The sequence below is a fragment of the Vipera berus genome, assembly GCF_964194415.1.
Source record: "Vipera berus genome assembly, chromosome: 3".
NCBI classification, from domain to species: domain Eukaryota; kingdom Metazoa; phylum Chordata; class Lepidosauria; order Squamata; family Viperidae; genus Vipera; species Vipera berus.
The window spans coordinates 64,143,966-64,156,807 of record NC_138204.1 but is presented as its reverse complement, the minus strand read 5'-3'; the positions used below and the strand labels follow the sequence as shown (position 1 = coordinate 64,156,807).

The window sequence follows — 12,842 nt, the reverse complement described above, 5'->3', positions numbered from 1 at the left end:
ACAATGGATTCTGGTTATTTTGATGTTCAGTTGAGCAAGACTTTCCTACCTATTCATCTGGGTTAACAATTAACAATTCTGGGTTGTTATTTATAAAAAAAAATACTGCAGTGGTCTGTGAAAATAAAAGCAATATTGAACATTGCAAAGTAAAAATATGTTATAGAAAAACAGTCTCAATCAGAATAGAGCTGGAAGGGATCTTGGAGGTCATCTAGTCCAACCCCCTGCTCAAGCAGGAGACCCTATACCATTTCAGACAGGTGGCTGTCCAGTCTTTTTTAAAAAACCTCGAGTGTTGGAGCACCTACAACTTCTGAAGGCAAGCTGTTCCACTGGTTAATTGACCTCACTGTTAGGAAGTTTCTCCTTAATTCCAGGTTGCTTCTCTCCTTGGTTAGTTTCCATGCACTGTTTCTTGTCTTGCCTTCTGGTGCTTTGGAAAATAAGCTTTGACTCTCCTCTTCTTTGTGGCAGCCCCTCAAATACTGGAATACTGCTGTCATGTCACCCCTAGTCCTTCTTTTCTCTAGACTAGCCATGCCTGCAACCAATTTTCATGTTTTTGTCTCCAGGCCTTTAATCATCTTAGTTGCTCTTCTTTGCACTTTTTCCAAAATTCTCAACATCTTTTTTTAATGTGGCGACCAAAACTGGATGCAGTATTCCAAGTGTGGTCTTACTAAGGATTTATAAAACGGTACTCATACTTCATGTGATTTTGATTCTATGCCTCTGCTTATACAATCAAGGATTGTATTAGCTTTTCTGGCTGCTACTGCACACTGCTGGCTCGTGTTTAAGTGACTGTCCATTAGGATTCCAAGGTCCCTTATAAAGTCCTTAGAAATGAAACCCTCATTTTTAATGCGTGGCAGTGTTCTTAGAATAAAAAATGACAATAAAAGTTATCTCTTAAATGATAACCAATGGTATATTTTTTTAAAATAAAAGTGACCGGAAAAGAAATAAACAACAACAAAAAGAAGTTAGTATTCAAATATCAAACATTTCATTTTCAAGAATCCAGCAGGAAGAGAAAATGGATGAATTTTCGGGGGTGGGGGGAAAGCCACAAAAATCCTGAATTCTATGAGGTAGATGTCCTATTCCTGAAAGACGCTAATAAAGCATCCAGTATCTGGAGACATCCATGGCAGAGGGATGGGGTTGGGGGATATAAAAAAAAATCACAATGACAGATGCAACAATGTAGCTGAAGCCTTGCCACTTTGTACATGTGTGAAATGAGATACAAAAGAAATGAGGGTTTCATACTGCAGTTGTAATTCCCTTCTTGAATAGTTCTATCATGCAGGTGTCTTAGGTTAGTATCTATGTTGGCCAGAGCCAAGCTTTCTTAGAACCAAGGACATAGAAGTTGTGTAGACTTCAGGTTTTGAGGCAAGCATCCCCTTTCCTGGAATTTTCAACCTGAAATGTCTTATTTGTGTAGTACATCTGCTTCAACATTGAACCTTTACTTCCTAGTTTATTTAAGCAGCATTGCCCCAATGAAATTCTATTCTTAGATGAAAACTAAGCAGTTATGCAGTACTTATAGCAGTAGTAGTAGCAGCGTAAACCTTGATTAGCTGGTTGTGTTCTAGAATATTGAATGTTTATATAAACTGATTGTAAGAGTGAATGCTAAACTGCTTGACCTAGATCTTTTAATTTAGAATAACTAAGCCCAGAGAAGGGCAGAATTTAAATCTATAAACTTCAAAAAAAAATAAGCATTTATTAGCAGCCATAACAGGGGATAGATATTTTGGGGTAATTTGAGCTTTGTGTTATGACAAAAACTTGGCAGCATCAGTTTGTTTGAAAAAGAATTAGAAATGCTTTTCTTTCTTAATTCTCCTCTCCTGCTGTTTCTAATATGATTGACATTGTGGCTTGCGAAGAGGGCATGCTTCAGACACTTTTGCCAGTGCATTAATTTACATGGAAAACAGCTGACAGATCAGCAATACCTTTTGCACATGACCAACAGCCTACCATTTTGCTCATTTTAATCTGATAAGTACCAAGGCAGTTAAGTAATTGATACATATCTTTGAGAAACAGAACTTAAGATATGAGAGGCAAATACTGTGCAGCTCAGTTACTCTATAAAATTATAAAATGCACAATAATTTTCTAAGAATAAACATGATTGTAGATTAGCATGATAAATTTGCCTATGCAAGAAAACCCAGATTAGAAGCACTAAACGTAATATATCTCCCCTTGCTGAACTAAGGGAAACAACAACGTTTTGTTTCTTGCATGTATGTATAGACTATGGGCAAAAAGCCATAGGTATTAAATTAGCATTTGAATTCTACTCTTTGGAATGAAAATCTCTTTGTTTTATCCTCCTCTTCTAGCTACATTCATATTCTGATGCCGAACGAGAAATATTAAGTGAATGCTTAACTATGCAGCAACTTCACCCTCCTTCACAGCACATTTTGGATGGGAAATGTGGGAGATCAATCAGCCATCACGATCTCATTACAGGTGGGAGTATTTCTTTTAAATACAAAAAACAAGATTCACCATGGAGAACTCAGATGCAGATTCCATCTAACTATAAAACTTGCTAGATGCCTTGAACATACATCTCAGCATACCTTTCAGGATTATTTTTAAGGATATAGTACTCCAAAGAACATATCAGAGGAAGAATGTAATAAAGCAAATATGTTCAGACCTGAAATTCAAAAGTAAGATTAAAACAATTTGTTAATAATCGTGCTGTCACATAATAGACTTATGTTTTGAAATATGCCCTTGCTATAGCTGATGGCATTCTCTTGAGTTCTTTTTTTTAGAGAGTATAATTATATAATTTTTCCCAACAAGAAACAATTCCTGACTACTGTCAGGAAAATCCACAGAGGCCCAATTACTGTGGTAGGATTCTCCATTTATCTTCTACCACCTTGTCATCCAAATAAAGGTTCTCTGGACCTATGAAAGCATCGAATATGAACTTAGGAAAATGACAGATTGCTATTCCATAGTGACCTCTTTGGAACATGCTAAAAAGCCATGTGGACATCTCTGTTAACAGCTATAGTAATAGACAGAAGCAGTAATTATGTATTGTATTTTCCACAAGTTCCACTAAGAAACCTTTCCCTAACTTCATGCCCTTCATATGTACATGTTCACACAGTCCAGAATTCCTAGTAGTTTGGGAGTTGCTGTCTGATCTCATCTGAAGGAAGTCTGTTTACCATGTAGCACAGTTTTCCGTACTGGCGATACTTTGAGCTCAGGTGACCAATTTTAACTTTGTTTTTAATGTTAGAATGTGCACCAAAGAACAGTGATACCTTTATTAATGAATGAGTTCTTGACCCTCCCATCTGTCACGAATGGATGAACAACGTTTTTGCTTTGTTACCACCATGTATTGCTTTCATAGCTTTTCTTAATGGCACATGGGTTGGAATGTTACTTGAAAGATGTCATTGGTTTCACTGCTCCTTAGCATTGACAGTTAATCTGATTGTATGTCTTTTGAAGTATATAAACCAACCGGTATTATCTGCAATATTATTAAGTGTTATGTCTTGGGCAACATTATGTATTATGCAACATTAAGTCAATCTGAAATGCATCTTTTTAGGGTCTGATTATATAGAACCTAAAGTCATGCCAGTTATTTGAAATAGAAATAATTTGGTATTTTGTGGAATTATAAACAAAGTGAGATTTGCTTGCCTTAATGAACTTACCAACTACATTGTGATAGCAAGAGAAGAGGAAGTCTTGGAGAAATAAGAAAGTTAGATTCAAGCATAACAGGATAGACAGGTGTTCATGGAATTGGGAATGCTTAGGCTTCATTTTAGTACAGACTCAGCATCTTCCAACCTAGTAGGTTATATCTACATGTGCTGGAGACATCTGGAGAGCACCAAGTTGGAGAGGGACTGAAGTGATACTTGGCTAAATATAGCTATTAATTCAAGAATAATGGCTCAGAACCTTATGGTTAGGATGTCAAACTGCCAATAGATATTTGAAAAACAGAGCATAGAGCCACCAGGTCCTACTTAGAACCAACAGGTGGGTTGCAAGCCGTGGTAGGATTCCATTTGGAAGGTTGCTTCATTAGCATTAGTGAATCAAATTACTTTGTAGTATACATAGCAGACTACAGGCTTTTAAAAAAATGTACGGTCAAATCTTCTATACTACGCCTCAATTCTATTGTCTTTGAAAATATTTGTTGAAGCTAAATTTGCTTTCTCAAAGAAATAGTAGCGTAAGGAATAGAGTGCTGCTTATTTAGATTACCTAGAACCTTTCCCCTTCAACTAAGGCTGCCGCAGATTTTAAATATGCCAAGGACAAAGTTAGCATCTGGAGATGTTTTCCGTCATTCTACTCCTGTTATGCTGAATTTCAAAGCAATGAGCCCATGTGCTTAGGCTAAAAGGGGAGAATGCTTTAAAAGTGCTCTTGTGGTTATTGGTTTTGCAGTGCTGTATTTCCAAATCATTAAAGTGAATGTAGTACTACTGCTTCATAGAAAATTCAGTCTGCAAATCTTTAGGTAAAGAACTCCAAGAGAACCTGGTTAAAGCAGACAGAGGGGCCAGCTAGCCCAGCAATCTGTTGCCTACAAGAGCCAACATGTTAACTGTTCTAATAGAATTGTTTCACATAAATTACAGTCCACCTTACGTCCATGTATATGATAGTCCTCTATGTTAGAGCTATTGTTATCATACCAGTTTTACAAGAGAGACTAGTTCACATCTTTCTAATTAATTTGCTATAAATCCAGTTTGAAACATAGATAGAAGAAAAGAATAAATTCAGATAACTTGGGATGTAAATTTTCAAAATTTAAAGTGAAATCTTTGTAAAATCCAAAACTTAGTACAGGGTATATTAACTTTCTGGAATATGAACCAACAGTTATAATGTTGGGGGGTTTTTTTGGTGTTTCTTTTTTTAAAAAAACAGATATGGATAACATTTACGAACATGGTATGTTTTCTGAGTGAATGAAACTTGCCAGTTTTCAGACCAAAAAAAGCAGAATAGTTTTTATGACACATTATTAAAATAAAAGAATGCATACATTGTTATTTGTGAATATGGTGGGCCATTAAAGTGTAAAGCTCTTTTTTTAGGAAAAAAACTTTTAAACTATTTTATTTCTTAGCAAATGTGACTGAGTAATTGTTGGCCTCTCCTGAGAGAATAAAGTTTCCACAAATTTATCCAGAATTGATGGAAGGGAAATATTGTTCCAAAGAACCTGGCAGAGAGTTACAAGGGTTTCTTCTTTTCCCATCACTTTAGGAGCAATTTATATGAATATGACATACATTGTAGAGATGGGCTTTAAAAAGTAATCTGCAGAATTATGGAAGTGTAGGTGGAATCCAAGTGCTCTTATTAATAAACAACAGTTTTAAGTAGTTTGTTATTTTGGCAGAAATGGGCAGTATGTTTTGCCTATATTAGTTTAGAATGGGTGTGAAACACCTTCTTGGGAGAAGTGTAGCAATAGCATTTGTACTCATTAAAATATCATACAAAGAAATCAAGGAGCCCTTTGCCAGTTCATCAGCACATAAAGAAGTACTTGATGCAAAACTCACTTTCTTAAAATAATTGACACACAACCAAGATTCTAGCATTCAAGGCGCTTGTGCATGGAATAATGCATTGGAGGTTTCTCACTCTTTTGCTGCAGAGAGGTGAGGACCAGAGCTGATCAATGTGGCCTTTGAGTTCAGCAGTCCATCTAACATCTCCCACTGTTCTGTACCAGCCTGCTACCGGCCCTGCAGAAAAGGCAGGGACAACCCCTTTTACAAGAAGGCAAGAGGCTGGAATTAAGCCTGCCAAATTTATTGATACAAACAAGACACGAACCAAGAAACAGGAGCTTTTCAAGCGGTTGCCTTCAGCAAACCAGCCCTCCCACGCATTCCCCTTTTATACAGTTCAGGGCGTGGCTTCTCTCTGCCTCCTTCCGAGGTGCCCCATTGCCTTCCTCTGTTTACTCCTGATTGACTGCCTCCTGCCAGCTATGGGTCATCTTCATCCACGCTGTCAGGCTCACACAGCTGGGTCTGCGTTGTGACCAGGTGGGAGGGGCCTGGCTGAGGGCTCTCATTAGCAAGCTCTTCAACACCCCTCTCCTCCTCCTCTGAGTCGTCCGACCCAACTGCCGAACCCACAGGCTGACCCTGAATCACAACACCCTTTTTGTAAACTCTTCCAGGTATTCCTCCCCTTACCCGCTTTTAGGCAGAGAGGTGGTTCTCTTTTCTCACTTTGCTTCATGTGGAAAACCTAAGTTGATTCCTAGCTTTACTTTATGAGCAGGAGCACAGAAAACAGCACTGTTGGCATGCTAGTTCTCCTCCAGCTACTTGTAACTCAAAAGATTCTCTTTTTAATTTGCAGACAGGCAGAATCTTCAGGAAAAGCAGGTTTTTATTGCTGATAGTAAACCAGATTCTAAGCAGTCCTGCTTGCACCTTCAGCCAAATACAGGTAGTCACAAAATGGAATGAAAGGGTATATAGTCACTCCTTGTGTAAAAGCAAAGCTGTCAATCACAATCTACTTTTAACCTTTGTCGGGTGTTTCTGTGTGTGTGCATGCAGAAAGACAGCAAAGCAGAAAGACAGCAAAGGTGCTGCTTTAGTCTGGCAAGACTTATGTAAGGCACAAGGAGCCAAAAATGACATGCGTAATTACTTTTTGAGTAGTTACTTTATTGTGTTCACCTATTGACAGACTTCTTGCCAAACTAAAGCAACAGTCTGCTAACTATTAGATATACTCTGTGTCTTTCTAGGGAGGTGTCTGCCTTCGCCCTTTTCCTGAATATTAAATATTCCAAGCTTCATGGTCTCTTTGCTCTCTGGGAAACGGCCCCTCCTCCCCTGCAATTCGGGACTGCATTCCACCACTACTTGTGGTCATTTTCATCTGATTCTGGATTGCCTAAATCACTCTATTGTAGTTCTAATCATTTTGGAATAACTTGATTGGTTTTGGAGAAGACCCACTTTACTTCAGAGGAAGTACAATCTTCTCTGAAGTAGCTCACTGTGATTTAGAATAGTTTTCAGCAGATCATATATCCTTAGAGTGTTAACCATCCACTATGTTGACCCCAGTTTTGAGATGTTTGTGGGACTTACAGGAAAATAATACAGTGTTGAGAACTTTTGTTTTGTTTTGCTTTTTCTGAACTTGCAATTTTATTTCTTTTATCTTTGCAGTTACTTGGCAGAATCCCTAAAAAGCCTTTAGCCCAGATGATTGTGATGCTGGTTTTCTAACAGATGTTAGTGCTAAAGGTTAAGCCATTTAGATTTTGATGGATTACATGTATTTATAATCTGAAGTGGTTAACGTGTTAGGAAACCACACACACACAAACACACACCAAGCTAAGATATCTACCAGTAGTCTGCACTTATGCAGCTTAGGTGCAGCACACTGTACCTACAGTGAGTGACCACTCATATTAACAAACACAGAGGAACTAAAATAACTAAATATTTTGGTCTTTAGGCTGTGCCCAGGAAAACAAAAATTTAGCCTTATGTTACAGTGACCTCTGCTTTACCATAATTACATAGTTTTTGCAGAACAGACAAATAGTAATTTGCCCAGAATGCCAGTTAAAAATATTTCCTGCAAATTAGCAGCATTGGATGTTTCTTATTGATGATAATGATAATGTCCTAAAATTGCTATTTTATTTCATTTCATTTCATTGACATGTTATTTGTCAATGTAAGCAAATAAGCATAGTATAAACTGGAATGTGTACCATTTTAAAAACCTCACTCATCCTTTCAGGGACACTTATAGTCTTATCTTTAAATATAAAAGGTAAAGGTTCCCCCGCACATGCATGCTAGTCGTTTCCAACTCTACGGGCCGGTGCTCATCTCTGTTTCAAAACTGAAGAGCCAGCGCTTGTCCGAGGACGTCTCCGTTGTCATGTGGCTGGCATGACTAGATGCCAAAGGCGCATGGAACGCTGTTACCTTCACTCCGTAGTGGTCCCTATTTTCCTACTTGCATTTTTACGTGCTTTCGAACTGCTAGGTTGGCAGAAGCTGGGACGAGTAACAGGCGCTCACTCTGTTACGTGGCACTCGGGATTCGACCCGCCAAACTGCCAACCTTCTGATCAACAAGCTCAGCGTCCTAACCCACTGAGCCACCGCGTCCCTTATCTTTAAATACAGCCCCCCTTAAATGCAACTTTCCAGAACTAAATGAGTATGAAACAGTTGCTTTTTAGTACCCAACTTATGGATGTTTATTAAAATACCTGCACAGGATTCCATGCAAATAGGGCTCTATCCACATAATGAGAGCCTGTTATAAATATTCATTATTTACTTTCTATCCCACTTTTTATTATTTTTACAAACAATTAAAGCCAGTGAATGTACCAAACACACTTTCCTCCTCCTATTTTCTCCACAACAACAACCCTGTGAGGTGGGCTGGAATGAGAGACAGTAACTGGCCCAAGGTCACCCAGCTGGCTTTCCTGGCAAAGGTGGGACTAAAATTCATGGTCTCCTGCTTTCTAGCCTGGTAACTTAACCAAACTGGCTCTCTAATAATTAATTAATAATTAATTGGACCCTGTGTTGTAAACATGAGATCTTTGTTGAGTTGTCAGTTAAGCAATCACTGGGAAGTTATCACAGTCTAGTCATATTCATTGTGACCTCATCTCTGAAGTAGCTCATATGGCTTTCTTCTGTTCTTATCTGAGATTTACGCTGTTATATGCTAGCAAAAGAAATCCATATCAAACTTGGCATGTGTTTAAATAGTTAATCCCAAATACATCAACTTCCCCCCACTTTATTTTACACAATACTTAAATTCAAATGTTTTGTATATGATACTTAATACCAAAGAAACTATACATGCTATATTCTGGTATATATTCCCAAATGCTGAGAAAAATTAAATACTTGATATTTTTTCTTTTTTGAAAAAAAATCCATTTACTGTATATGTTGGTAAGGACCCATACAGATCGACAATATGTAACTGCAATCTAGGTGTAGATTTTCCCTTCTGATGTTGTATAATAATGACATTATTATCACTGTATTGTTGAAAAAGTCTGTTTTGAGATAGTCTAAATAACATACAGTATATTTCCTAGATAAGCATGGTAATTCTAGAATTACTGTTCATTAAACTTTTGTTAGGTATTCTCTGAATTGTCCAATAAAGTTGAAGTACTGTTGTATGAACCACATTTGAGATCAAAAGAAGCTTGTTTCACAATTTTTAAAATAAATTGCCACTGGTTTAAAAAGACATCTAAATTTTGAGTTTGCATACCTGTCAGCTTCTAGGGATTAAAAAGAAATGGGACCCCAGATGTATGTCTAGACATTGTAGATAGACTAATACACTCAATCTTTGTTCTTACATAGAATTAGCCAAAATAATTTTTTGGTATCTCATAGCAGTCAAAATAATTTATCAGGCTAAAGATAGAAGTTAAAACTGCAAACCTTATTTGGAATTATTGGTTTAAGGTCTTTGACTTCAGTGGATGCCACAATTTTGCACAGGATAATAGAAAAGAATATTTAGTGTGCAAATAGATGATAATTGTTAAAACCATCAACTTATTGTAGTTTTCAACCAGATTATGTGTAAAAAAACATTAACAATATAGTGCAAATTCATTCCACAAGTAAAAAACTTCTCAAAAATAACTTGGAATATATGTTTACCAAAAAGTGTAAGAATAAATAAATTGTTCTTTTCAATGTAATTGCGAATTGTAAGTAAAAATTCTCTTTTTATGACCCTGTAATCCCTAGGAAGCAATTTAAGAAATCTGAATTTCTCAATATAAACCACCCCTGTCATTCCAAGCAAAAGAGTTTATTGATTAGAATCTAATTACTCACTTAGTTTTAAGTTATTAAAATTTGAGATAATTTTACCTGAAGGACAAAAGCTTTACTTAAGTTTGATTCAATTTAAAAGCGAACCTGTTTATAATAGAGTCATCCTGTTTTATAAAAGCAAAGGATATGGTTTTTCCCCCTTAACTTCCACATTGGTTTCTTAACTTCTTTCTTTTCTAATGTAGAATTAGCTCTGATCCTAGTTCCTTTGTATTATTCCACTTTTTAAAATTTTGTTCTCTATATGACATTTATTATACAGGTAGTCCTCACGTTACAACCATTTGTCTAGTGACTGTTTGAAAACTTATGACTGTTTTTCACACTGACAACTTTTGCAAGCATCCCCATGGTTCACCTGATCAAAATTCAGGCGTTTGGCAACTGGCATGTACTTATGCTGGTTGCAGTGTCCCAGGGTCATGTGATCATGACCCTTCTGACAAGCAAAATCAATGGGGAGGACAGATTCACTTAACAACTGTGTTACTAACTTAACAACTAAAGAGATTCACTTAACAACTGTGGCAAAAAAGGTTGTAAAATGGGGAGTGATTCACTTAACAACGGTCTTGCTTAGCAACAGAAACTTTGGCTCAGTTGTGATCATAAGTCAAGGACTATCTGTAGTTTGATAACACTGACACAACAGCAGCTTTTATAATCCTACTTCTGCACACATGTTTCAGCTAAACAATAATAATATCATAATATAATGTAATCTATGTAATGTAATGTAATACAAGATAATCTGTTTTAAAATGCTGTATGAATGTTAGCATATGGATTAAGCATCCCAAGCTGTTCTAAGAAAAAAAATTATAATGCCCTGAAATCACACAGGTGTCCGATATATAAATGAAAACAGACACAGAATCCATTATACTGTCTGCAGAGAATAAAACAATAAAACAACATTTTCTTTAACAGCTTGTAATAACTTGTCATGTGTTCTCAAAAGGACTTTCCCTCGATATAAGAAAAAGCTTGTGGTTGGAGCACTTATAAAATTATAAGGGGAAAAATGGAAGTCAGCAAATTGGGATTAAAAAATGCAATTTCCAGGAAACCCGTTTGAGTTTTGAATGATGTTAGTTTATATCATTCAAATATATGTAAGTCACTAGAGTTGTACAATTTATTACTAATGTTCATATAATTTCTTGATTGGTTTTAGGAGGTCGGTGCTGAACTTGAATCTGTCTGACAAGAATATGAACGTTGATCAAATTTTTTGTCCTATTTGTGATCAGAAATAAAAACAGTGTCTATGTGTTAAAGTAATGTTACAATGCTAGTTGGCTAAGGCATTATTTTAAATCTGGTATATACACTGGCAGGAAAACATAATTCAAAGCTGCCGAGTCATAATAATTCTCTTTTGCTCTAAAAAAGGAAAGAAAAAAAAAAAAAGAATTGGCATTGGCATTGTGTTTCCATTGTCTTTCTCCTCCTCCTTTTGACCTTCAGTTCAGGCAAGCATATTTCCCATGCAGCAGCTCCACCTCATAAGCAATACTAGGAAAAATCAGAGATCCAGCTCTTTCATGCTTCTTCAATTATTTCACTTTAAATGGCTACTCCCTGTGGTGCATATGAAGATTTGGCTATTTCAGGGAACAGAATTCAACGCGCTTTATCTCTGCATGATTCCTTTTCTTGCGAACATTTTTTCAGAACAATCTTGACTTCTCACTGGTTGAAATCCGGTCCTCCTGGTGGATTGTCCTCCTTAGTCCATAAGAGCTCGATTCAAACACAATTACATTGCAACTAAAAATGCTTTCTTGGTTCGGTTTTTTTTTAATCTCCAAAATTGCTCTTCACTAAGGGGAAGAAGTGCTTTGTTGCATTTTGATTTCTACCCATAAATAAATTCATATCAGCACATTTCTGTCTGCTCTACATGCAAATCCCAAAGCTCCTGTATTATCCTAATTGCCGTTACTTATTAGTTAGAAGAGGGACGCGGTGGCTCAGTGGGTTAGGACACTGAGCCTGTCAATCAGAAGGTCGGCAGTTTGGCGGGTCGAATCCCGAGTGCCGCGTAACAGAGTGAGCGCCTGTTACTCGTCCCAGCTTCTGCCAACCTAGCAGTTCGAAAGCACGTAAAAATGCAAGTAGAAAAATAGGGACCACTACGGTGGGAAGGTAACAGCATTCCGTGCACCTTTGGCGTCTAGTCATGCCGGCCACATGACCACAGAGACGTCCTCGGACAAGCGCTGGCTCTTCGGCTTTGAAACGGAGATGAGCACTGGCCCCTAGAGTCGGAAACGACTAGCACGCATGTGTGGGGGAAACTTTACCTTTACCTTTATTAGTTAGAAGAAAGAGATATTTCCATCTTGGGATCATTAAGTTTATCTGGCGCCCTTTCAGTCAGAATTCAGACCTGGACATGGGAATGAAATGGCATCTCTTTCTTTCTGGTGCATGACTTAAGTGCAGGCTACAGGTATAGTCCTCCTGGTCCTCTTGTTTGCTATCCTCAACTATGGAATTCCTCAGGTTTGCATATCATTCTTGGGAAGAGGGGGATACAGATCTAGAAAGCTTTTGCTCTTTCTTGAGAATTCAGTTCCAGTTGGTACTAGGGAAGAACAACCATCGCAGACAAATATCTCCCTATGCTTCTTGGCAGCAGTCACAGATAAATTTATATTTTAGCTTCATAAATCATGCATTCATTTTTAATTTTCTTTTCAGCAAAAAGCCCATAAGAGGTTAACATTCACTAATAAATGTAGTTATTGATCTCGCTCTAACCAAACAAGATACTTTGCTATCTTTGCTACTTCTGCCATCTTCACCAACTTATTTCCCCAATGTGGGTATTTTAGAGCCTTTCCATTTTTGCATATATAATAGTCTTACAGTAGTAATCGTATAGAA

At 37.2% G+C, this 12,842-nt stretch overlaps 1 protein-coding gene across 1 annotated transcript in view; it reads left to right on the top strand.

The window, feature by feature from the left end:
- GLIS1 (GLIS family zinc finger 1) overlaps positions 1-12,842 on the top strand; it is a gene marked incomplete at its 5' end in the record, with an annotated part of 251,501 nt that overhangs the window by 205,664 nt on the left and 32,995 nt on the right. Inside the window, one exon of the mRNA XM_081323197.1 lies at positions 2,376-2,508. Within this exon, the coding sequence (XP_081179323.1) occupies positions 2,376-2,508 (133 nt within the window). The remainder of the gene's footprint in view (positions 1-2,375; positions 2,509-12,842) is intronic.